This window comes from Lissotriton helveticus, chromosome 1_1 (assembly GCF_964261635.1).
Source record: "Lissotriton helveticus chromosome 1_1, aLisHel1.1, whole genome shotgun sequence".
Classification (NCBI taxonomy): domain Eukaryota; kingdom Metazoa; phylum Chordata; class Amphibia; order Caudata; family Salamandridae; genus Lissotriton; species Lissotriton helveticus.
In genome coordinates, this window is record NC_136057.1 from 21,721,478 (window position 1) to 21,749,444 (window position 27,967).

The 27,967-nt window shown below is 44.4% G+C and overlaps 1 protein-coding gene across 2 annotated transcripts in view; it reads right to left on the minus strand.

Annotated features, from left to right (window-relative positions):
* The window catches only part of ZDHHC5 (zDHHC palmitoyltransferase 5), a 363,343-nt gene that overhangs the window by 270,763 nt on the left and 64,613 nt on the right, over positions 1 to 27,967 (minus strand). The window contains exon 2 of one of the 2 annotated variants that reach the window (XM_078674125.1): positions 24,322 to 25,404. The exons of the other annotated variant lie outside the window; for it this stretch is intronic. Coding sequence (XP_078530251.1) covers positions 24,322 to 24,425 — 104 coding nt within the window. The 5' untranslated portion in view covers positions 24,426 to 25,404. The remainder of the gene's footprint in view (positions 1 to 24,321; positions 25,405 to 27,967) is intronic. 2 annotated transcript variants of the gene reach the window in all.

The window sequence follows — 27,967 nt, forward strand, 5'->3', positions numbered from 1 at the left end:
CAAGAGGCATGCGTTGTTGGAAGACCGCAGTCCCAAACTCAGGGAGGAGAATACCTTCTTGCCGTATTGCTCATACCTCTTGGATTCCCTGTCAGGCGGAGCCGACGGGAATGCGGTCTGGGAATTGGAGGCCTGGATAACCAGGCTCTCAGGGGTGGAGTGGGTGGACAGGAAACAAGGGACGCCCGGGGCCGGGCGGTGGCGTCTGGCCACGTTCCTATCTATAGGCGAACCTATAGCGGGAGCAGAGGCTCAGCCGAGCTTGACTGCGGTTTAAGGACCTCAGTGAGGAGGTTAGTCCTCACGGCAGCGACGGGGAGCTCAAGGCCCAAGGCCTTGGCCGCCCGCGTCAACACCACACTGTAGACTGTAGGCTGCCCCCTCCTCCATAGCCACGGTAGGAGGTGAGACAAAACCAGTGTCTAGCGAGGTGTCCAGACCACTGGCATCCCCAAGTCCACCTGTCCAGTACTCCTGGGACTGACACTCCTGTGTCAGAGGATCCTCAGACCCCTCCCAATCCTCCTCATCACCCATCTCCTGGTACCCAGGGGTGTCAAATGATAGGGCCGCCTCACGAAAGGTGAACTCTCCGAACGGCGTCTGAAGCGGCGCCGGGTCGAGGGAGGACTCAGGGACGACTTCGACCCAGAGGAGTGATGTGGACTCTTGGAGCTATGGTGGCTCCGCTCCCGCGACCGGTCCCTCGACCTCCGTCCGGACCTGGACCTCTCTCAGCGCGGGGCCTACTGCCGGAGTTCGAGTTGCTTGCGGGACTGCTCCCGCCTAGTTTTCTAAGTCAGGGCCCAGCAGTCTGAACAGGTCTTGTCGTCGTGGTCGACGCCGAGTCAGTGGTGACACCGACGGTGAGGGTCGGTGACCGCCGTTAGTCGGTCGCAATCCTCACAGGGCTTAAAACCTGGCATCCCTACCGGCACCGTTCGGAGTCGAAGACTCGAACAAGGATGATCAAAAGAGATCAAAAAGTTTAGTCAAAAAAGACTAAGGTACCACTTTTTCCGGATCTGCGCTGCTGGCGCAGAAAAAAGAAGAACTGACGTCAGCACGCGGAGGTGGCGTCTAAGTACTCCGACGACGTCATCACGGCGCCCACGGCGCACGCGGAGCCGCAGACACCTACCGACGCGCAAGGATACTGCTACGCTAAAATTTCCGGATCCAGTCTGACGCCTGGGGATAGTTTAAGGTAAGAAATCTATCACCAACGTCTCTCTTTCAGATACACATGGTGTCCCGTCTATGGCGATAATACCAGACGTTCTAAGACAGATTCAAAATGAATACGGTCCAGAACCGGCCTTAAATCTTGGTATGAAATAATTGAAAGATTTCAAACAGGTCTCGGCTATACTATTAGCTAACAATAAAGGTGAAGCAGCATCTGTGGCAATCCGCCAAAAGCTAAAAGAAACAGATATTACTGTATGAGCTTGCCAGAATTATTGAAAAATCCTATGAAGAACTAGGTAGAGATAGTTTGGGTGAGAAACCATTAACACCACAACTAACAGAAAATCCTGAAAAAGTTTACATTAAAAATAATCTCAGTACTCCTAAAACGAAGTGGGAAAACACTAAACAAACACTTCCTAAAGAGAAGCGTTTTCAGTCCAGAGTAAGATCTCCCCAACGGGAGCCCTCTGAAAAGAGGTACAACCTCAGAAATAGGGATAACTTAAGAAAACCTGATAGATATCAAGATACTGATACACGTTCCTCGCTTACCTTTCACACTTCCTTGCAGAAATCAGAAAGAAGAGGACGATCAGAACAAGAAGAAGAACGCGTGAAGTCCAAAGACGAACAGCACGTTCCAAAAAATAAGAAAACTCAATTCACCAAGAAGGTAGCAAGTCTAAAGATCAGACATGACGAGGATCTTGAGGACACAACTCAAGAACGGGGAGTGGGCCCAGACAATGCTAGACAGCGCAGCAGAAGTAACCATAGTTTGCAAGATCCTGAAGGATCATCTGGAGACAGTGGACTTGAATGAATGCATTCAAGTTGAAACTGCCGACACCAGGGTTGGTGTACCCCACAAGTTATATGAAGTAACACTCCGGATGGAGGGGGAGATAACTAGGAAAATAAAAGCTCTCTTTTGGGATAAGCTTTCCAAGGGTTATGACATTCTTCTAGCTGAACAAGACTGGCCACCCGAATTTATCAGGGAGTGACCATATGGCGAAGAGATAATTATGCCAGCCTTCTCAAATCACATTCCAATTCATAAAAAATACACATATGCCACGAAATGGGCAGTAGCTCAGGCTCCACGTAGGATGGGATGAGGATTCTCCTCACCATAAAATCCAGTTAAAAAAATCAACCAACAATGCAAAGGCAATATCCTGTAAAACAGGAAGCTAAAAAACAGGTCAGGGAGAATTTAAATAAACTTGAATACCAAGGGGTGATTGAAACATGCACCTCATCAATGAACAATCCTTTGTTTCCGGTCTCCAAACCAGAAAATTCATATAGTCTAGTTTTGGACTACAGACACAAACTCTTGTTGCATAACTTTTGCCGTACAAAACACACATAGTGCAGCTCTGATGAATAACCGTGCGTAAAAAATATAAAACCACATTAGATCTTTCAAATGGGTTTTTCTGTCAAAACATTGCACGTGAAAACAGGCACTTGACCGCTTTCTCAATCATGGGGACACAGCGACAATTTTGCAGTCTCCCCCAGGGATTCAAGAATAATCCAGGGTTATTTTCAGCCAGAGAAACAGAGTTACTACAAATGTACGATGATGAGGCATTATCATATGTCGATGACATCTATCTTACAGATGATGATTTGGACGTGCACTTGAAAAGAGTGAACACCATAATACTTGGGTTTGCGTCTGAAGGGTATAAATTCAATTTCAAGAAATCACGAATTGCTCACCTCAACGTCCTATTCTTAGGATACGAGTTATCAAGTGAAGGCGAGAGCCTGGGAGCAAACTTTCTAGAGAAATGTGCGCTGCTCCAACTTCCGAAAATGCTGAAAAACTTGCAATCAATTCTAGGTTTCCTGAATTTCGGAAGAACTTTTGTTCTAAGTTACGCAGAAAGGGTTCAACCTCTCTACGAACTAATCAAACCTGATTTCAAACCAACAAATTGGACTCAAAATCATACAGAAATTTTGCGTTCAGTGCAAACAGATATGTTAGCTAAAACACAGTTAGAAACACGCGATAATGCGCGCAATCTTGTGATCCGAATAATCCCAGGGAGATGCGGATTCACATACCTGACCTCTAATGAAGGTGAAAAGGTACCAATAGCATACAAATCACACTTGTACACACAAGCGGAAACAAAATTAACTTCAACAGAAAAGATACTGACAGCGGTTCAGACTGCTGTAGCAAAAGAGAGCTCTCACGCAGGGTAAACGCATAATGATCGTTACACCTGTACCTGCCTTAGAGGCAGTGACGAAAGCAAGCATTCCCAATGCTAAGGCTTTACATCCGAGATGGATACAATGGGTTAATTCTCTTGCTGCAACAGACGTTGAATACGTTTTTGACCCCTACTTGAAGACACAAGAATTCCTACAATATGATCACAAATGTCCTCTGCCGACCAAAATTCTGCCTCTAGAACATTACGGATGTATAATCTATACAGACGGATCCGCACAGCCCGCAAAAGGGGTAAACAAGCCTATAGTGCTGCGTGCGCGATTGTTAAAGGTCGCTGGCGCAAAGGTAAATTTCGACCTATGGTCACTAAAACTCAATCACTCGGAGACTATACAGCTCAGCGAGCTGAACTACAGGCTTTCAAGATGGTGCCTGAAAAAAACGATCCCGAATTCCCCACACTCATAGTGTGCGATTCGTACTTCTGCGTTGAATCTTACAACGAGCACTTGCAGAACTGGGTTCGAAACGGTTTCAAAAATGCAAAAGGTGACACAATTAAGCATAAAATGCTTTGGGAACAAGTAGTTCTATTACTGAAAGAATCACAAAAGACTCACGTGATACATACACTGAGTCATCAGCGTGATGGCGTTCCCGTTGCATGGAATTAATTGGCTGATGAAGCCGGAAAGGCAGCTGTGCAAACTGCTTCCGTAGCTACAATCGCTCGCTCGAGAAAAGTAATAGACGGTGAAACGTTACTAGCAGTAAAAGCCTCAATGCAAGGCAGCTATGCAGCGTTACCTCTAAACTATCCACTCACGTATACATACATGATTGATGCAAACACGGTTCCTTTTGCTCGTATCCCTGGAGTGGGGGACAGAGTAATTCCGAACAGGAGAGGTGCTTTGGTTCAAAAAGCACATATGGGAGAGGGTCTGAGACATTGAGGGATCTTAGAATCTCTAATAGAATTAGAAGAGATGTACTGGTGGCAGGGAATGAGCGTTGAAGTTTACAAATTCTAAATTAACTGTGACACCTGTTACAAAGATGATAGCTTCGAAAACCACCAGGTACTTGACTACAGTATAGCCAGCCCAGTTCAGACACCATTGTTAGACAGCATTAGACTATCTACACGCAGACGTCACCATGGACAGATGCTGTCCCACAACTACTAGGACAAGATTTATTTAGATGTAGCCCCAGCCCTCGGCTGACGCCAGAACTGTTATAAAGGATCTGTGAGTCTTTATCGGCACATACGCAATCGGCACGCTACATTCTGACCAGGGTCCTGCGTTTAGCTCTCGAGCTTACAAAAAGGCCACGGCTAGCTTGGGCGTTACATTGCGGTATTCTAGTCCCTTCCATCCTGAGGGTAATGCGGTAGTGGAAAGAAAAAACCGTGACATAAAGCAATCCATAACAGCTAAGGTATTAGGTTCGGGTGATGGGTGGGTCAAACATCTAATAAGTGTCCAACGTAGTCTTAATAATCTGCCAAGAAATTCTCCGGGTGGAATCACTCCATATGAATTACTGTTTGATACTAGAATGATAATCGAAGACCACGATTGTCAAACTTCAGTGGTGGAACAAAAACCCTTTGATGACAAAGATCGTTTGGCTGTTTTACAGGATTTAAATGAAACAAGAAGAAGTCTGAGTAACACAATACAGAAGCAAACGACCACTGAAGAAATATCCCCTGTCCCAGCAAGACCTGTCTGGATTCCAAAGATTGGGGATCTAGTCAGGGAAAAGATCGCGGTAAAGAAGGAATTTGGGCCTTCTTACAGAAAAGCAGTACCTGTCTTAGCTATCCACGGAACAAGATCAGTATTACCACCGACCTTTGCTGGTAAAAGGGAGAACAGAGTTGTGTCCATCGACCTGGTCAAACCACATCATGTGGCCGGTAATAAGTAGTAGGCCCAGTGGACTCCCAAGAAGTAGCAGACGAACAAATCTTGCTACAATCCAAGAGGTTCAAAATGAAAGACTTATCACCTTTGATTAACCTGCAGTAAATAGAGAAGGACTATGCAACAAAGCCATGGAACTTGTGCCTCTGGATACCCAAATAACAGTTCGTCAAGAAACACCTGTCTACAATGATATAGCATCTGACTATACCAACATGGCAAAAGAAGAAACAGCTCCAGCGATTTCAAGTAATCCGATGAGATTCCAACAATTGACAGAACTGCCTCTGGCTATTTTATCAACTTTGATACATTTTCTGAAGATCCCAGTGAACCTGAAAATACGCCAGCAAATAAAACTTTAAAAGAAAAAATAACAGAATTCTTTCATCAACTTGCAAAAACATATCTGGTTTCACCATGGGTTGAATTTTGGGTTGTGTTAGGTGTACTTTTCCTCCTGCTCTGGCTCATACTGGTGTTAAGTTTGGGCAGGATGATAGATGGAAAATACAGTACAATGGACACAGCAAGTAAGAAAATCTACTGAAACCTCACAAATCATCTCATCGTGAAAGAAGAGACTTGTCATCAGTAAACATCACAGCCATTCCTATACCTGGTGGTAAGCATGGGACAGAACTGATTATGACATTTATGGCCCGGTGGAACTGCTTAAGATTCCACACCAGTTTAAGGTTTCTTTAAGTGACTGTCGCACACAGCACATTTTCTGATGATTGGGACTTTGAAACTGTTAATAATATGATGACAGGTTTAGAAATGTCTGCTACATTTACAGAACATGAATACCTAGAAGGTTCATCAGATTATGAACAAATGTATTGTTTTAATCATTATGGTCACCATTATTTGCACAAATCTGCAAACCCTAGAAATGCTTTTACTTATAATCAATGGGAACATTGTCCAACGCCACCAAGGGGTAGCTCAAAAACATTTTATGAACATTTTCCATACTTCTCAGGGTTTAATGTTACAAATCTAGAAACTTTTTATTTTAAAAATATAAATAAGACCGGAATGAAAGCAATGTTGACCAATACTAAACAAATGTATTCTGCAAACTTTTATGCTACATTAGGGTTTGACTTTTGGAAAGACAACATTGAGACAAAAACGGTCTGGGGCACAAAAGATTGGCAGGTGCAAGGTTTAGAAGCCTTATTTAGAGCCTGCATCATACCAGAACAAATAATGTTTTTAAATGACACTGTTCAACAAATGTCTTGTCTTGGCCTGGCTAGGATAAAAGATTTAAACAAACCGTCTATACCTAAGCCCACATCTGACAGTAATGACACTACAGAAGAGGAGGTAGACATACCCTATATTTTTAAACAAAACAGAACTAATCCTGATTGGAAAAAATGGTTAGTCTGGCCCACAGACACGAATAACTGTCAAGATAGATTCCTGAACAAAACACAGGGGTTCACAGTAAATAGGCCAGATCCAAGATATTCCCAGAGACAACATCCAGGGACAGTAACTTACAGTGTAGGAAAACTATGCCGTGAGCGGCTACATAAATCTACACTTCCAGAAATCAAACAACACTTATCTTTACTTAAAGAAGGCAATGATTTGCGAGATTTCTTAATGGGTCCTCGCAAACCACATCAAAAATGTTTCATATATGCCGGTTTATACGCTGCTTACAATGAAGCATGGAAAATAACACAAATGGAAACTGCAGAAAGAATACGAGAAATTGATCGTATTAATTTAGAGAAAAGCCTCTCTGCAGTGGACAATAGGTTAACGACTGTCCTCCAGAATTTATTCTTTGGACAGCATCGTATCATCTTCAATTGACATAATAGAGCAAGACTTGATAATGTTACAACATGGCCAGTCTCAATTACGTTCTATAATGCTGCTAGGCTGGGCGTTACAAAATCTCTGTTCAGGCTACGTGCCATGGTGTCTAATCAATACCACTTCATTATTTACCGTGTTTAACCTTACAGATAAACAAATCACTTTGGCACAAAGAGGAGCAGACTATACGGTGCTGAGCATTGAGGAACTGGAACGATTACCATTGACAGTTTCTGAGAAGCCGGTCATTGAATGGATAATACATGGCACCATCACGATACCAGTGGCGATTTTACAATTTCAGTATTGTCTACAGCATATACCAGCAGGCCTGTATGAAAGATTGGGTAAAGAATACATTAAGTCGACCTGGAATCTACCCTACACACACGAATGGAGGAAAGGAGGTATTCCTTAGTGGTAAAAATTGTAAGAACTCACTAAGTGGTACACTTTTGTGCCAAGGTATTGATTTACACAGAGCCTGCGAAGGTTCTGCAAATAACCTCTCTTGCCACCTGCACGGTTCACCCTCCACAATGATTAAACCAATTTTCAGGCAGCTATCCAATGGCAGCTACGTTATGCTCAATGACCACAGCTGTTGTGGCATGTTGCCAGGAAAAGCATATATAGTTAGTGTGTCATCCAGGGTCACTTGTTGAATGCAAGTATTATATCCAAAAAGTAAGACAGAAAAGGAGACAACGTTATGGCCTTCACTGAATAGCTCTTCTATATGAATTGATACTTTAAGCAGAATGAAAGTAATTCTTTTACAAAAAAACGTGCCACTGACCTCGTCTACAGAAACGTATGATCTGCAAGTTGCAAGGACTTCTGCAGAGATACATGCATTATTATCAACAAACTGCCCAGTACATTTCGCAGAATTGGTAAGTCAAATTTTAAGTATGTCTGATACCAGTGGCATCGCACATGTATTTAAGACGCTTTTTTCAGGACTGTTAGCACACCATTTGAAGCAGTCCTCGGCATTTTTCTAAATTTCATGCACTCTGTGTTCGGCGGCCTGCCTCTCATCTTGGGACTCTTAGCAGGAATTCTGTTTTCATTCCTTCTGCTCCAATATGGCAAGTCTAGTGACCAGTGATACCCACACTACCATGGAAGAAGCCCTCCTTGCCATGAGGTATCGTGAGAGAATTACACAGATTCTTGGCTTGGCTCGTTTAAGGGATCTGAACACAACTTGGTTCCTTTCGTTCAGACCATTCTGGCAAGATTGCATCTTACCTGTTCTGCTGTGGAAAAGTAAATTTTGCCATGTTCTGTGTCCCTACGTGTCATCCATCATATGTTATGTGTGCATGATTAAATATGCATATGCATTCCCTATGTTCGATTAATGACGCAATTACAGTTGTGTCCACCTCTAGTATGCCAGTTTCCAGTTCTCGTGAATACTACGAATATCAGGCCTATGTAAAGCTACGTTGCCACGTTTCTCAGTGTGCACGTTATTCCATTATAAAGTCCCCGTTTCTAGGCCTCAATAGGGCCTGGACTCCAGATTCAGCTCCTGTCTCCTGAAGCCTCGCTGAGGAGCGATACAGCCCCCACCTGTATCCTCGACCCTTCACTTACTTCCTGCCTCGCAGTGCCCGGTTCAGCCTGGCTCTGCCTCTGAGTCTGCCAAGAGTATGTTATTGTTCCAGTTATCAGTTCAGTCCTCCTTCCCTGCATTCCTAAGCTACTGAACTGCATCAATAGTTTCCGTCATTGTCTAGCCTTTCCGGCTCCATGTAAGAGAAATACTGTATTAATGGTCATTTCATATTCCTCATCACGCACTACATGTAGAATAATGTATGGTCCAGTCTTAGTGTCTGTCAGCCTTTCCCCTCCTGACTTCTAGTTTATATCAACATGTTCTCTAAACATCAGATACTAGATACTGCTTAGGTACATGTCGCCCTGACTCTCCAGACTTCAGTCTCTGCTCCTAACACAGAGTTCATAGCCCCCAGCTTCTCCTAGTAACACGTCATTACCAGTTTGCGCGCACCACCAGGTTAGAGGTCCCGGCTCCTTAGGTAGCCCCCTCCAAATGTTTCCGCCCCATTCATGACATTCTGTTACGTTTGCATCACATGTCTATGTATACGCCCTGTTACACCCATTTTCACTCTTATCTTTCGCGACTGCTACGCGTCACGCCTTCTGCTCCACCCACTGCTACGCCCATTGCAATGTAATGCTATGTGTTTGCGTTATGTATATATGCTCATGTACTGTTATTAAAAAGTCGTTCCGGTTCCGATCCCTTTCCTGCTTATGTCCCGATCCTGAACCCGGCAGCGCTGCTAGGGGCTGCCATCCTATTCCTGTGCAGGTTGTCCTGTTCCTGTCCTTATGCTGTATTAAACCTGCAAACTCCTACTACCTCGAATCTTGACTCTTATTTATTGAGCTATCTGTTATTCATTTATTCATTCAAAAATAGGGTATTATTTATTTATTTACCACATAATGGCGCCCGAATAGGGACTTGCCCTTTCCCCACGCGTCGGTGAAGCCACGCCGACCCCCTGACCCTCTGCAGTCGTGACGGAACTCTTCTGCGCACCGGCAGATATTTCTGCTTCAAGTATCCCTCAGGCCCACGGAGGAGACGGAGGAGGCGGTCCAGCATCCAGACGAGACGGTGGAGGAACGCGGCGAGTCCCGACCAGAGCCCAAGCCGAGAGTCCAAGGTCCGAGGTATCCGGAGGCCCACCCGTAACAGAAATCCGAAGTTCGTCCGTCCGACGTCCGACGTCGAAGCAATCCAGTCCAGTCTGAGGCCTTCCGTTCTTGCTGCCCGGTGAGTACCATTACTGGGGTAGTATCAAGACAGGGTCAATCTAATTGACTCTGGTCCGTGGGTTGGTGGTACACAGGCCCACAAACGAAGTGTCCACTTCGGTGGATACGGGTCCTGACGTGTCTCTTTAGGAGACCGGTAAGTTTCGTACTGTTTCAGCAGTGCATCTAGTTTCTGTTCTAGTCAGTTCTGTTCTCAAGAAAATTCATGCATTCTGTATTCCGTATTCCAGGTGGTATTCTGTTCGAGCTGTTATTCATAATGTTCTTCATGTATTTTAATGTTGTGGAATGAGTGCGAAGTGATTATCGTGTTTATTGTGTATTGTATTGTGTCCAGATTATAGTTCAGTCATGCCGCTCTTTTCGAAATTACGTCAGTTAAAAACTAGAAAGGGTTTGTTAGAAGAAGCAGTTCCTGTCCCGCCTAGGGACAGTCCAGGTCATTTTATGTATCAGAAGCATGGCATAAGCGCCATATTATATCTAGATTTATGGGTAGAGTATACCAAACAGTTAGAAGAAAAGTATAGATGGCCCGTATCGGGCACATGGGATGCCGAATGCATCATGCGAGTAGAAGAAGCATTATGGAAAAAGAAAGCCAGACAGTCACAGAAAGATGCCATCGAGTTATGGCGCAAAGAATCTCATAAAAGAACCGAAAAAGAAATCAGAAAGTCAGAATTAAGTAGAGAATCCTTGGAACGAGCACAAGAAAAAGAACTAATCGAGATAGGTGAACAAGTCAAAGTCGAACAGTCAGACAGACAGAGGCATGCCCTTATTAGGGGTATGTATCCTCTCCTTGCCGAGGGCTTGCCAAAAAGCGACCCCAGAGGCATCCAGTAATTTCCCGCCACCATTAGCTCCGACCAAGCTACGTCACAAACAGACCGCAGCTGATATTTTTATTTCGTCCTATTTGGACGACACAGTCCCAGAATATGCAAATCCTGTTCGCGCTCCGCCAGTCCCTGTAAATCAGGTACTTCCCGCTCCTCCAGACACCGGAGTACCTGTTACGGTCCCCCCGGTCCAGCCCGCCATACCAGTTCAGCCCGTATTTCAATTTCCTGCCACACTAGTACGAAGAGGATCAGTAGACGACTCTAGTTTAGGGGCCGCAGGAGGAGGTCCTCCTCAAACCCCGCCGCCACACAAGCGTTTAACGACAGCCGAATTACATATGCAAGCGTCACAGCGTACGCCCAGACATCAGACTGTAGCAGAAATAAGAAAATCCCTTGCCGAATGCGGCTATGATCCAGTCCCAGGCGAGGATAATATGGTTTTATATTCATTCCGCGTAAGAAAGGTGGCCGAGTATCTAGTCACCCTACCGAATATGAAAGAAGATCTAGACAGAATATATCGTTTCATCCGTACAGGGGATGATCCAGAAAGCATTGGCGAAGTCATGTCTCAAAGAAAAGCTGAAGTCCAGCTCATGCTATTAAAGTTTCTGATTAATTGTCTAATACGAGAACAAGATTATCCGACCAAAGATCAAGCCGAAATGAGAACCCTGACAAAGTGGAGTGATAATATAGCCGAGGGTAAGCACAGAACCATCAGTGCTATGGAAAGTATGTACAAGAAAATCCGTAAAGAAATAATAAAGTTACACGAACAGCGTAAAGCAGCACAAGTAAGCGAGAAAGAAAGTAACTCTGATCCTGAAGAGTTAGACGACGAGAATCCCGACAGAATAGCGTATGTAGGAAAATCTAGATTTCCAGATCGCCATTTACGCCTAGAACACAAGTCTATTTTTCACCATCCAGCACCAGAACAAGGTTCTCTAGAACAAGTGTTCCAAGCTACCGATCACATTCTGAAATTACGAATCGGTTATAGCGAGTTAAGTACTATGCATGAACAAGAACTAGTCCGATCAGCAGTCCGATGGATTACTGATTCTACCACTTTTCCAGACGAAATAGTGGCACAAATGTTTCTGAAAATGCCTCCAGCCGAACAACGACTGGCGGGTATGTATATGATTCAGCACCTCATTACATTGTATGAGGGTCAACATTCTGATCCAGGCCCGTTACAGGATGTCCTGAACGAGCTACTCCAGTATAGATGGAAAGGTTTAGGTACCGATTTACTTAGTGTCATTCTAGAACAGCGTCACAAATATAGAACGTTTCTGAACCCGCATTTTGTTCATGTCTCACCCCCAGAAAGTAAACCATTTTACATAGAGAGACAGAATCCGTTACGAGAAGTCCACCCAGTTAGAGGAACGGGTGGCGAACTAGAACGAGTGTTTGTTTACACTCCGATTACAAAGATGGAACTCCTAGAGATGAAGAAATTAATTCCCTGTCATGATAAAGATCCAGCAGGGTTCCACCGAGAATTAAAGGACATGCTCCGTATGGGAGAATACACGTATCCAGACGTTATTAAAATGTTAAAGGTTCTGCTGCCCGCAGGGGTGTATGAAAAGCTCAAGGAAAAAGAATGGGAGGTGGGAGAGAAAAAGATCGATTGGGCAGTTCTAGAAGCTGAAGACAAGGCACGAGTACCAGGTACCGGTCTTGGAGCGAAATGTAAAGAATTACCGGAATTATTAATACAAGTTTTACCCAGGTTATTGACAACTAGAAAAGAAGACTGGGATGCAATCTCAGCCTGTAAACAGAAACAAGACGAAGATATTAGTGATTTTTATTCTAGATTTGAGAAATGTTTTAGCATCAACAGTGGCCTCAAGACAAGTAGTGAGTCATACCCTCATCTTTTTGTTACTAAATTAGTCGAGAATTCAAGTCCACAAATTAAAAATCGAGTTTTGAAAGTCGAAAGTACCTGGCAAGCTAATACCCCGTCCCAGATGTTACAGATGCTCCAATACCACCAGAACAGAATCAGAGAAGAGCAAGAACACGAGAGAAAACGTATGAAAGACACGAAAATGAAAGTACTAGTTGCACAATCTGTTCCTCAAGACAGTCAGAAGAGGGGTCCGAATCAAGCCAGTCATCCTGCAGCTCCCGTTAAAGGGAACTGCAATTATTGTAAACAGCCAGGTCATTTTATAAACGAGTGTGCAGTTCTGAAACACAACATAGCTACTGGTAAGACTAAAGAAAGACCACGTCCGCCTAGACAAGAACAAGTTTCACAGATTCCTCAGCCACAGAATGCACCACAGACAGTTACCGCACCGCAGCCTATTGCTGCAACACAGCACGTTACACAGCAGATGTACCAGTATGCACAGTCTGAGTATCCAGAGTATCAGCCATATTCATGAAACAGCCTAGAGAGGGAGGTAGGCTTGCCTCTCATCGAGATACCTGTAGATCAAGAAGGTCCCTATGTTCACAGTCAAGTATTAGGGAAAGACAGAAAGTTTTTGATTGATACAGGGGCAAGTAGGACCACAATTAACCACGCCGAAGTTCCAGGGGCTCCGCTCTCAGGCTCAAGAAATGTTTCCCTTGGATTTTCAGGAAAGCCTATCGTAAATGAAATATCAAAGCCAGTTACTCTAGAAGTAGGTCCATTGTCCCGTACTACTGACCTGTTACTTACTAAGTCGTGTCCAGAGAATCTATTAGGTATTAAAACACTGAAAGAGTTAGGTGCAGTTATATGCTGTTCCCCAGAGGGAATACGATTGTTCCTACGTGACTTTAAGGGTCACTATGTATTACGGGATTTTGATCCCAGATTGTCTAATGTTCCGCAGCATCTATGGGCGCAAGGTCCAACTGATGTTGGTTATATGCAAATCACACCCTATCGTGTGACTCTCAAGCCAGGTGTAGTGTTACCACGAATCAGACAGTACAGATTGCCACCTGAGGCTGTAGCAGCCTTATCCAAAATTATTGACGAGCTCATGGCTCAAGGAGTAGTTGTAGAAACTGACTCCAATGTATGCAATTCTCCGATCATTCCAGTCATGAAACGTACTGATCCGAATGCACCCCCAGTATATCGATTAGTGATTGACCTACGAGAACTTAATAAGTGTATTATTCCTCAGTACCCAGTCGTTCCAGATATCTCTTCCCTATTGACAGCCATTGATTCCGAAGCCACGTTCTTTACTGTAATCGACCTCAAGAACGCGTTTTTCAGTGTCCCTATTCATCCAGACAGCCAGTTCCTTTTCGGATTTTGTTTAAATGGAAGAAGCTATATGTTCACACGAGCTCCTCAAGGTTTCACAGAAAGCCCTAGCATTTACAGTCAAGCACTTAAAAGACAACTAGACGACATTCACATGCCAACTGACACTGCCCTGCTCCAGTATGTCGATGATCTCCTGATCACAGCCCGTTCTGAACGTGCTTGCGAGCGAGCATCCCTTACAGTCTTGTATTTCCTAGCCGAGATGGGGCACAAGGTGTCCCCTTCTAAGCTTCAATTCTGTGTCCAGCAAGTGGTCTACTTAGGACACTTACTGTCCAAGAGGGGTAGGCAGTTGACACCAGACCGTATCCAGTTAATAGCGAGTCTTCCTCAGCCCAAGACCCAGAAGGAGGTACGTGCTTTTATCGGCCTTACTTCTTACTGCAGACAATGGATTCCTCAGTATGCATTTCTAGCCAAGCCACTGATACAGTTAACGACACAGGAGGCAGCCGTATCGACTGTCCTCCCTTGGACATCTGAACATACACTCTGTTTCAATGAGTTAAAGAAAGCCCTATGCCAAGCTCCAGTTCTAGCGACACCGAACTACAGTAAGCCTTTTACACTTTTCGTCACTGAACGCGAAGGTACAGCATTATCTGTTCTCACACAAGATCAAGCAGGACAATACAAGCCATGTGCTTATTTTTCGAGCACATTAGATCCTGTAGCCCAGGCTCTCCCTGCGTGCCTCAAGTCAGTTGCAGCCACAGCCCTAGCTATCAGACAAAGTGATTCCATAGTATTAGGACATTCCTTGACAGTACAAGTTCCACACTCCGTGGAAGTTCTTTTAAACCGAACACAGACTCAGCACTTGACAATTGCACGTTTAACAGGTTATGAATTGACACTGTTCCAGCCACACATAGAAATCAGACGCTGCAACGTTTTAAATCCTGCTACACTGTTACCATCAGTTACTTCGAATTCTGCCACACACGACTGTGTGGAAGTAGTTAACATTACGACAAAGCCAAGACAAGATCTGACAGATATTCCGTTACCAGACCCCGACCTGACACTTTATGTGGATGGTTCATGTATGAGAACAAGTACAGGAGAACTAGTCGCCGCGTATGCAGTGACTACTGACATCGAAGTTATTGAAACACACCGTATTGACACCCTGTCCGCTCAAGCAGCAGAGCTAGTCGCTCTGACCCAAGCCTGTATACACGCCAAGAACTTGAAAGTTAATGTTTACACAGATTCACGCTACGCATTTGGAGTTGTACACGACTTCGGAGTGCTCTGGCAAGAGAGAGGTTTCATGACTTCTCATGGAACCAAGATTCAGCATGGTCTCCTTATTCAAGCTCTGTTAGATGCCATACATTTACCGACATCTATCGCTATCATGAAGTGCAAAGCACATACGAAAGTTACTGACATTATTTCTCAAGGTAACGATTTAGCAGACCGCACAGCCAAGCTTACAGCACAGACTCTAGACATTCCAGTTAACATGACACACACTCCAGATCCGATTACATGTATGACAGTTAAAGACCCCACACAAGATGTCATAGACATACAGTTACATGCTACTCCTGAAGAAATCAAGAAATGGTCCGAACAAGGAGGGGTCCAGACAGATCAAGGATGGTTAACGAAGGGTAGAGCCACATGGTTTCTCCCCGACTCTATGGTTCAAGTCATTATTAATACCGCACATAGTCCAGCACATTTAGGAGAAAAAGCTATGTTAGACAGTATCCAGAACATCTGGTTCAACAAGCATTTACAAGCTGCAGCCAAACAGAAAGTCCGTACCTGTATGATATGTTGTCAGTTTAATCCAGGTAAAAGTGTCCCGGTGGAACAAGGTGGATTCCAGCCCCCTGACCACCCTTTTGAAGTCCTCCAGATGGATTATATTCAGATGGAACGATGTCGAGGTTTCAAGTATGTCCTTGTAGTTGTATGCGCTTTGTCCAGGTGGACAGAAGCATATCCAGTCCCAGATTACACAGCCGCGACCACTGCCAAGCAGTTGGTTCGTGAGTTCTTCCCCCGTTATGGACTCCCTAGGGTCGTATATTCTGACAACGGCCAGCCATTCTCATCTGAGTTGATGAAGCATGTTTCCCTTTTGTTAGGGTACCAGTGGAAGTTTCATTGTGTACGTCATCCTGAAGCAGCCGGTCTCGTAGAGAGACATAACCAGACTTTGAAAATCCGTATCGCAAAAGTTTGTCAAGAGAAAGGTGTGGACTGGCTAGTAGCTCTGCCAGTCGCTTTATTTTATATGCGCATGGTCGCACATTCCAGATCAGGTCTGTCCCCGTATGAGGTCGTTTTCGGCCGCCCCCCTAACATGTGGGGTACACCCAGACCCCGAAGTATTACCGATGTTTCAAGTAATATGCTGACAGATTACCTAGCTTCCTTGATGTCTGCCCTCAACTCTTGTCGTTCACAGGTTGCCGCCGCATTTCCAGACAATACCGAGGTGGCACCGCATGAAATCGTTCCAGGATCCATGGTCCTGGTCCGCAATTTTGACCGCTCAAGTCCGCTGGAGCCACGCTGGAAGGAGCCCCGACAGGTCCTCCTCGCCACCCGTACAGCCGTGAAGTTGGAGGGACGCAAAGGCTGGGTGCACCTTTCGCACGTAAAGAAGTTTTATGGACTGAAACCCGTCTCAAAGAACATTTCCCAGGATTTGAAGGATTGCCAAAATATTGTTCTCAAGGACTGTCCCGCAAAAGACATTGCTACAAACCCTCCCCTGTTAGAGAAAACTCCGCAACAGGAGTACAAGTTGAAACTCCGGTCTAGTAAAATAAGTCAGCCAGTTTGATTGTCTAAGTCCTCCCCTAGGTGAAACGGTTAGACTGTTTCTGACATGTATAAAATAGACCCCCATAGTGAGAGAGTTAGTCAAAACTCAATCCGATGTATCGTTTTTCTAAGTTTCATATTATTTCTCAGCATTATGATTTCCTGCACCGGTTATGCATTCTACTTGTATTTTCCAGTTTCTCATGTAAATAAGTCTGCTAATGCTACAGTAGAGCACACGTTTAGTGATCTGCCTCCTCATGAACTCTCTTACCGCCTCGCTATGCGTAATAATTCTTTCATCCGCATGTTACATTATTCACACCAGACCAGCAATACCACTAATTGTTGGGTGTGTGGTCGACTCCCCCCTTTCCAGACACCGAAGGGAGTTCTGCCACTCTTTCCTTATCCATTTTCACATAATGGTTCGTGTGGAGCATGGTCCACGTTAACGTCATCCTCAACAGATATGTCTTTCCTTAACAGTACATGTTTTCCAGACAAGCAAGGTCTTCCCCACAGAACAGGGTTAGATCTAGAAAATGAAGTGTATAATTTAGGTAATTATTCTTCGAATTTCATGGTCCTGAATGTTCAGTCTGATACTACTCCAGACTTACCTGCTATTTCAGTACTACCAGTCAAAGGCGAATTATGTGTCCGAAATAATGGTTCCGTACATGTAGGACACAGCGATTGTACTACTATTGTCAAGTATAGTGACAGTGGGAAATCCATTTTCAAAGCTTCACGTCATTCTTATTTTATTTGTGGTCAAACTGCATATGTTCGTCTGCCCCTCGATTGGGAGGGAACCTGTTACATTGCCTTCCTACTGCCACCAGTTTTCCTAGCCCCACCTGATTATCATAGAAACACACATCTAGTACACATTAGACATAGAAGGGAGTCCCCAATTGTCGATTATACTGAAACTGCCCTAGAACAGTATACAGATTTCAATAGAGGTTTCTTTTTCTTTATAGGACCTATCCAGAATAGTAAGCTAATCCGTAGGTTAACCAGAACCCTCGAAGCTGTAGTAAATGAGACTGCCTCTGCTCTAGGTAACTTAACTGAAGAGCAATCTGCTATGAGATTTGTCGTTTTACAGAATCGTCTCGTCCTTGACGTCATACTGGCCGATAGGGGCGGGGCCTGTAGAGTCATCGGATCTAGTTGCTGCATTTTCATTCCAAATAAGGCGCCGTCTGTTTATTCAGCTATAACCAGACTCCATAAAATTGCCCATCTGTTACACCAAGATCCAGGCACCTGGACATGGTCCGGTTGGTTCTGGAATATAATTTCTGCCTGGGGATGGAAAGTCTTGTCCTTTCTAGGTATTGCAGTAGCGATCATATTCAGCTGCTGCCTCTGTATACAATGTGGCCCTGCGATTTGCGGCATCTGTGCTACCTCTTGTATTCCTAGTCCCAAGCCCCGTTCTAAATCCTGTTCCAGGATAATTCGAGACGAGCAAATGATACTGTATGAAATGATAGATGGTATCATGAATATTGATGTTTCCTGATGGAAACGTAGTGACAAGGAGGGAATGTGGAAAAGTAAATTTTGCCATGTTCTGTGTCCCTACGTGTCATCCATCATATGTTATGTGTGCATGATTAAATATGCATATGCATTCCCTATGTTCGATTAATGACGCAATTACAGTTGTGTCCACCTCTAGTATGCCAGTTTCCAGTTCTCGTGAATACTACGAATATCAGGCCTATGTAAAGCTACGTTGCCACGTTTCTCAGTGTGCACGTTATTCCATTATAAAGTCCCCGTTTCTAGGCCTCAATAGGGCCTGGACTCCAGATTCAGCTCCTGTCTCCTGAAGCCTCGCTGAGGAGCAATACAGCCCCCACCTGTATCCTCGACCCTTCACTTACTTCCTGCCTCGCAGTGCCCGGTTCAGCCTGGCTCTGCCTCTGAGTCTGCCAAGAGTATGTTATTGTTCCAGTTATCAGTTCAGTCCTCCTTCCCTGCATTCCTAAGCTACTGAACTGCATCAATAGTTTCCGTCATTGTCTAGCCTTTCCGGCTCCATGTAAGAGAAATACTGTATTAATGGTCATTTCATATTCCTCATCACGCACTACATGTAGAATAATGTATGGTCCAGTCTTAGTGTCTGTCAGCCTTTCCCCTCCTGACTTCTAGTTTATATCAACATGTTCTCTAAACATCAGATACTAGATACTGCTTAGGTACATGTCGCCCTGACTCTCCAGACTTCAGTCTCTGCTCCTAACACAGAGTTCATAGCCCCCAGCTTCTCCTAGTAACACGTCATTACCAGTTTGCGCGCACCACCAGGTTAGAGGTCCCGGCTCCTTAGGTAGCCCCCTCCAAATGTTTCCGCCCCATTCATGACATATTCTGTTACGTTTGCATCACATGTCTATGTATACGCCCTGTTACACCCATTTTCACTCTTATCTTTCGCGACTGCTACGCGTCACGCCTTCTGCTCCACCCACTGCTACGCCCATTGCAATGTAATGCTATGTGTTTGCGTTATGTATATATGCTCATGTACTGTTATTAAAAAGTCGTTCCGGTTCCGATCCCTTTCCTGCTTATGTCCCGATCCTGAACCCGGCAGCGCTGCTAGGGGCTGCCATCCTATTCCTGTGCAGGTTGTCCTGTTCCTGTCCTTATGCTGTATTAAACCTGCAAACTCCTACTACCTCGAATCTTGACTCTTATTTATTGAGCTATCTGTTATTCATTTATTCATTCAAAAATAGGGTATTATTTATTTATTTACCACACTGCGATGCCTGGTTTGCAGAGAAGAATGCGTGTTGGATGTTTGTCTTACACTCCCATCAGTCCTTGCCATCGGATGTTGACGCTTTGCTAGGTCCGGTAACGACTCGTGCATCTTGTTGCCCCCAACGGCTGCCCATTCTGATGACGGCATTCATTGAGATCTCACCGGCAAGTCTAACTGAGGGTGAGATACGTGACACTACAGGCACACAGGTACCACCTAATGCGGACATTGCTAATGCATCAAACCCTGAAGGCGATGATCCTCATCTATGTACATTTGACTTGCTAACTGAAGTGGTTCCACTTTCGCCTACTATGGTAGACTGTTTCTTTGCCAACGTAGACGATCTGATGTTTTCTCCTGACACCGAGAATAACTTTTGACTAATTCACACAGCGTTCCCTGAACTCTGAAATTCGGCCTTCGTTTTTTCAAAACAAACCGTCTAACAAATTTGAACTTTTTCCAAAATAGAACTTGTTGGCACAGAGTAATCTGCTTAAAGTAGAACAAGATTTCTTTTGAAAACGTCCGAATGACAATATTTGGCCTTGTCCTAAAAAAACGAAACAGTTTAAATATGATGACGTTATTATGTCCAATCATACGTCAAACTCGGCACCTTCAAGGTATAAATATGCCTACATTTGCCCAGACAAACACACTGTGGTTTGGAGCAGTTAGACTATCTACTTGCCCGACGCGCCCTGCAGCAGCAAGTACCGAAGGAAGCCGAACCTCCAGCTGACGCACTGAGAGACTCTGTCTTTTCTTTTGCTGAGAAATCCAGCTCCAGTGTTTCCAGGCTACCCTTGCGGGTTGCTGGGAAATCGAGTCCTGAGAGAGAGATACAAGACCTCCTTCATTCTAAAACCAAGAAACGGAGCTGATTAGACCCTAAGAGAATTCTTGGAATAGATTCTTGGCAACTAATACTAAAACTAGGCTACACCTCACTTACTTCTTTCCCTTGTACTAGACCTAGGTTAGGTACACCGGGGTAGGCGTATTCTAGAAGCACCAGTTGAGTACTTTTTGTCATTATTTTATCACTGTATGCATTTTATGTATTTTATGGCTGCGAAACCATACCATGCTTTGACAGTACTACTTTATAATACTTTTCGTATTATATGTATTGTACTTTATAACCAGTACTACGATTGTAGCAGTACATTTCTGGTGAAACGAAGCATTGCCTGAGTAAAATAGCTATCTATTGTTTCCGCGACTCTAGAGATTGATTTCTTATTCTTTGGAAACAAAGATGCCATGTTTATGTGGTTGTTAGAAACTAATCCCTTCTTGTGAATTCGAGAAAGTTTCTAGTGACCTCTGAGATAGCTGGCACTCACAATTAAGTTTAATATACTAAACTACAGGATATATTATTCCAATGTGCAGAGCCTATTGGGAATATAGGAACTACACTACACTTTTTAAAATAAAGATATCAGTACTTGGACCATGCTCCAAATGAAAGAAGAGGAAGTGAAATTGGCATGCACTTGCCAATTAGGAGGCAGTGAATACAGTGTAGCAGCAATGAATGAGCAACAATCAAGTCAATGAAAAGTAAACAATGGGTGGGCTCCAAGCCCCTATACTAAACAAGGTCTCATAAGCGACAGTGCATGTGCTCTGTTTTAGACAAGACCTAAAAATATTTTATGCAATGGTTGTGGTCACTTCTTAAACCGGTTTTCTTGCTAAACTAGAATTTAAGGTGTGCAGTGCACAGATCAGCTGACAATGGAATTATAAGACTTGTACTCTAATCTAGCCCTCCCCTCTTGAACATATTGTGTCATCCTTGGCACGTCTAATCTACCCATTTCTGAACTACTTTTTATGCCAAAACAATGAAGGCTTAGAAGCAGGTTAAATGCTTGGTAGCCATATACTTCAGGGCACTGTATATCCTATTTGGTAAAGTAGTTACATTTTTTAAACGAACCGTTACTTGACAGTGCAAGATCGGTGCATGATCGGTGACATTTAACTTTTCAGCAAAGTTGCTGAGTTTGTGAAACCTACCTATCACCTGCAATTTGAATACATATTTAACCAGCAGTTTATTGGCTCCTGCCTTGTGAACTGTCACACCCAACAACTTATATGTGCTGAAATAGCAAACCTTTATGAAGTAGCCAAGTGGAGATCCCAATGTAAAAAAAACAAGCATTTGCAATGCAATAGGTCTCGCATTTACGTGAGTTTTGTAAATGAGACACCTATTGCATTACAATTGCTAGTTTGTAAAAATACCCATGCTGCGCTTTTACGGTTATATCAAAGCCGCGCTCCTTTCTTTAGACAAGCCATGTCTACAGAAAGGGGTGTGGCTGCCATTAAAGTGAAAGTGCGGTATGGGGTGCTTTTGCAAAACTTTGGACAAACAAATGCTTTTTTTTGCAAAAGACCCCTATGCTGCACTTTCACTTTAATGGTGGCCATGCCCCTTTCCTTAGACTCGGCTCTTTTAAGGAAAGGGGCACGGCTGACGAAGTGAAAGTGCAGCATGGGGCAATTTACAAAACAATTAAAACAAATAATAATAAAAAATAAAAAAACATGCAGCCGAATTTGGCGTGGCAAGTTAAACAAAGGCACGGCTGCCACTATCAGCGTGGCGTTCTTTGCGATGTAAACAAAAATAATAAAGCTGTTGCGAGAGCTTGTCCTGCCTTCAACAGCAGGCATGAAAAAACCATTAAACAAAATATTACTCGGATGTTGCAATTTAAGCTTATCCAGCAACAACACATGTAATAGGGGGGTGTCCTCATAGGAGGTTACAAATGAAGACAAGGCAGTACTAAGGAGGGACTAACAAACCAATTTACATATTATAAGCCAGCATTTATGAAGGACATGACACAAGTCAATGACAAATATGGGTGGGGGCTTCAAGTGCATACTCCAATACAGCATGCCTAGCAGAACAGCGCATGTCCTGCCCTGGCTTGACCTAAAAAAAAGAAAGAAAAAAAACACACAGATGTAGGGCGGGACGCCCAAGCAGAGCATAGGGAAAGGTGCAATGTCCCTGAACTCCACTTCTAGCTCCCATAAAGCTTACTAAAATCAGGTCCCCAGGCCATGAGAGAAGTGCATGCCTAGCATAACACACAGGGGAACTTATGTGAAGTGTAGAGTTTGGCGTGGACGATCTGTCCCCACAAGAAAACAAGTGAGAGCATGAGAAGAGGTGCTGGGCGTCAATTTAGATTTCCAGAATCAAATTGGAAACTGCCAGCGCTGAGAGACCTACAGGTTTAGCACAGAGGGAAACCCATTCCTTTTATGTGGGAGACAGAACAAACAAGAAGCAACTCATTATCCACCTCACAATGACATGAGGGCTAAAAGGAAGTGGGAGATAAGGAGTTAGCCACTCCCCTCTCCGAGACAGTCCAGACTAGATGAAGAAAGAGGAGGGTAGGGGCGGGCTACTGGCTGAAGTGTGGGCCGGCAGGGAGGCCACAGAAGAGAAGGGCTAGCGCCTGCAGATAGATCGTCGCCACCTAAAACCAAGGGGTGAGCACACCAGTGTATGCGAGAGCACATATTAATTGGTGAAGCAACCCAATTCCATTCCAAACCATGAGCACAATGATGCAGCAAAGAGGTCTTACAGCACCAGCCCATGGTCACATTACCACAGACCGGACTCTAATCCGTTCTTGCTGTAAGTTTGCTATGAGAGACCACGCACACAGGAAGCCAGACAGTCCACTATGCATTTAGTCCATAAGCCCAAAGCAGAGCAGAAGAGTAGGCCCAACACTAAGACAGTGGATGCACAACAAAGCATATGCTTAATTCACAATTCTCTGCCCTGCATTCTATACTTGTGCCAAGAATGTGATGCCGGCCTCACTCCTAATTTTATACTAATTACATGGGTGCAAGGTGGAGTCGCACAGTAGGTCTGACAGATATATATACAGATTCTGTGCTCACACCAAAGTACACGTTGTAGTCCCAACATGCGGCTTTCCATTTTGTTTACCATTGGGGCTAACACTTTATGCTTAGTTGGCTTAAAGTTTGGCTTTAAGATCAGACTAAGGGTTCAGAGTATTCATGCGCTTTAGACCTTACCCACAACTCTACATTTTCTGAAAATTCCAAAGGCAGAAAATGCTCTATTTGAGACTCCAATCTGGGCCCGGATTCTGAAAGTAGCGCACCGTATTAAGAAAGAGTGCCCCACACTGGGCCCTGTGTCTGAATGCGGAGCGGAGCATGTGCTGAAGGAAACTGAGATGCTTTGCCAAAGAACATGAGCACAACCAACAACTCATTTTATTTTCAGATTCTGGACTAGGACGACATATTACAAACCTGGGCGTAAATTGGAGTACTAGAGTACAGGTTGTTGTGAGACCTGAATATGATTATCGCCACATAAACAAAATAACGAGAGAGCTAGAAATGAGAGAGAGAGTAACAATAGAAAAAAAGTAATGAGAGAGAAACCAGAGAGAAAAAGAGTAACAAGAGAGAGACAGAGGACACTACTGCAAACCCAGCACTCCAGACAGTGGAAGTTGTATGACAACACTCACGTGAAGGCAAAGAAGAGGGTCGTGGAGCCGACAAGGAAGATGATGGCCGCAGACACCGGGATGTACTTGCTGGGTTTGAACCTCTTTGTCGAACCTGCGGGCATCTTGGAGCTGAGAGCGATGATCTCCCGTGACTCATAGCCCAAGCCCAATAAGGGACAGAGGGCAAGGGAGTGAGGAGGGAGGGGTTAGGAAAGGAGGGCTGGGGATGGTGGGGTTCCAATCGCTAACAAAACAGCATCAGTTAAGAGCAGGCAGGTGAAGAAATGCTGCAGATTGTGTGTTTATATGGAAAAATGCCAGAAATTCACATGACTCCACAGGAGACTTATACAAGGTGACTATGCACTGCAAGAGGACTACTGACAAAGAAACTTCATCAAGTACACTCAGATGTAGGAAGGCCAAGGGCCACACATGCCCAGTTTACTGGGGTAGCAGTAGGAGGACAGGGCCAGTGATGGGGGCATCTGCTAGTGTTCTATAGGAGTCAAAGGAAACTAAACAAGGCATTTCAAATCTGCTGTGTGGGACTCCACATTGTGTCAATTGGTAAGAAAGCAGTCCTGGGGATGGGGCTCAACGGAAGAGCAGCATCTGAGGTGATGGGTGAAGTCCAGGCCGTTTCCTTTGTTCTCCAACGGTTAAACCAAGCAACAGCTGGCAAGAGTCTGATCCTAAAATCCTTTTCTGCAAAAGGGGAGGGGGTGGACAGCAGAGCCACAGGCTGAGTGCTTCTTCCTTTCGATCTGCTGGTGCGTGCTCTGCAACCCAGCTGCAGCTGCTCAAACTGCTGGCACCATCGCTCTTCTCCACTCCTTTCAATCCCCAAAGTTCAAAGCAATGAGCAAGAAGCTTCTGCCCGACACTCTTAAAAGTCGCATTCAGTTAAAAATAACCAAGCACACGAAGGGGCGCTCCGAGTGATAGGTGTTGTACAGGTTTGCTTTAGTAGATTCCAACTGGTCACTATTCCTGAGCAGGATTCGCCTCAGCCATTCACTAGTGGAAGATGCTGTCTGGACACCATCCTGAGAGGTTTACTCTTGAGACAGCAAGGCCAAGTCACTCGTTCTCCAACTTCTAGTAAAGAAAGAAAAAAATGATTAATAAACTCTGAAAGAAGGAAATGCTGCATATGCAAATCATGCAGACAGGCAAGGTTCACAGATGCGATATGAAACATTTTAAGACTCCGGGTCAATCAAATAATAAACAGCAATGAAGACATAGCTGTGTCCAATTCAGGTGGATCATATTGGGTCAATACTAACCAGCAAAGCAGTCACCCGCAAGAAGCGACCGTTCGAAGGATCACTGCTCGAATGAAGCACCAGTACAATAAGTATGAAGAGTTTGCACAAGAAAGTACCAGCCTCAAGGACCAACATGGTCGAGTTACATAATAAAGTAGTAGTGGGCGAGTCAACAAAAAACTAAAGAGAAAATAACCAAGGGTTTGGCTTGGCTTTACGAGCCCATGCACAAGCCAAGCCTTGAAAATATTTGCCATGTAAATCATTAAAATAAATCTTTAGAAATATGCGAAAGCCTTTTAAAAATTCAGAAAAGTTTAATTATTTAACACTGGAAGCGCTTCACCTGAATACATCACATATCACTGCATTGATGAAATTTGTTAAAAGTGATCATTTCTAAACATGAACTCGGAGACACTCCTGCTCCCTTTCTTACTGACAACGCCTTTAGAGAACTTAAAGCCAAGTCATTTGCCACGTGCACCCTAAACGAGCCCTTGAGTATTATTATTATACATGGAGCAATATTATAGTCTTAAGAAGTTTTTGTTCCGCGCACATCATGAATCCAAGTTTGAAGGTGCTCTCATACATGATAATTAACAAGGGTCGGCTATTTGAATAAGATATTTTGCACAATTTGCAAGCAGGCCAGGCGTGACTGATCATAGGTTTTCTTCTTTCACACTGTAGAATTCAGTCAGTAGATAGATATTGAGTTACAGCAAAGATTAGTGGTTTGCCTTTCGTTGGGCATGACATGACATAGTAGAGTGGTAGCACGCATAAGTCACATGAAGGATCAGTACATTCTGGGCTCAAGGGTCCAAGAAGACCTCGAGCGGAGGCATAGGCAGGCCTCTGAAAGGCTTTCAATGGCTCGGCCACATCATATAAAAAAAAGAAATTTAAATCACCATCAAAGGCAACACGTCTCACACTTGGGACCTACTGGCTTTCATTACTGTGTATATACACTGCATATTTTATACAAGTAAAAACGTACCATTTGTTAACCCCTTTGACGCTCATGACGAGCTGGGCTCGTCATGGCGTAGCCTCCTCGCACGCTCATGACGAGCCCAGCTCGTCACGTAAAATGCGATTTTTAAAAACCCAGCGTACAGGCGGAATTCCGCCCGCACGCATGCGGTTAACATTTGTAAACTCTTATCGTGCCATTTTGTATTGTAACTTGAATTTACTTTACTAAGCATTGGAAAAGCCAAGACCTCATGGCTCTAGTTATTTGGCTTTCCACTGCATGTATGATAGGTGTCTGGGTGAGTTCTAGTTGTGGAAGTGTTTATAATCGGGAGAGCGCTGGAGAGGAGGCTGAAGGCAGTGTGAATCCTTGGTCCATAACAATCTTCAGTTTACTTGCTCATTCCAACTGTGGAGTTTTACCAGTGCGCACGCAGTGAAGGTCACATAATTAGCAATTCTAATTATTTACAATAAAATGATTGTTGTAAAACGTTGTGACGAATTAAGCAATTCATTTATTCAAAAACAGGACTTCACCATGGTCTTCCCTTTGCCAGTAAGGGGTCCCCAACACCCCTCCTTGAGCCGTAATATATTGGCGGTACTCGTACTTTGTACCCTTGCTTGATCAACGAACATGTTAAACTGTAACCCTGTGTGACCTTGACCGGTCTGACTACTGTCACCAGAACCATGGTTGCTAGAACATTGGGTATTCATAAGGCTTTCCCTCCACAGATTGTTTACAGCTTAGTCATCCCTCATCGTCACAAACCCTACATCCATATCTGCAGTCATATCACCCATCCAGCCTTCCTTCCACACATGGCAACTCTCCTGTGATAACACTTTTCCGCACGCACTAGTACGCCATACCAGCGATGCACCTCCCTAACTTCAAAAGGCCCACAAAACGTATTCAAACCTTTCCTCACATGTTCATACCTCGTCTTCAGCCAATAACAAAGTCCCTCTTTCATCTCTCACATGCAAGATACTCATGCTGGGATACGTTTCTATCATCATTGCCAATGGAAACAAAGTCATGGTGGCATTTTCAGTCGGGGGGTGGGGGGGCACGTGACCGGGTGAGAGGTCTTTTGGATATGGCAGGGAACGTTTGAGCCCTGACGATTGAGACACGTGCGCCGCCTAGGCGTTACACACAGGCGTGATCCTGGAGCAGAATGGAACAAATCAGCCAGAAGTTCCCTAGAGTCGGGCAGCCAGAGTAACAACGTGAAGGAGCGGCCTGCGATATGAGTGGCTGTCAGGTGCGTGGTCGGTGCCCTTGAGTCCTGGGATCCAGGGGCCTTGTGCGGCGGTGTGAGTAACCTGCCGAAAGAAGTCGAATAGGGCAAGGTCTGACAGACTAAGCAAGTACAGCAACGCAGTTGAGA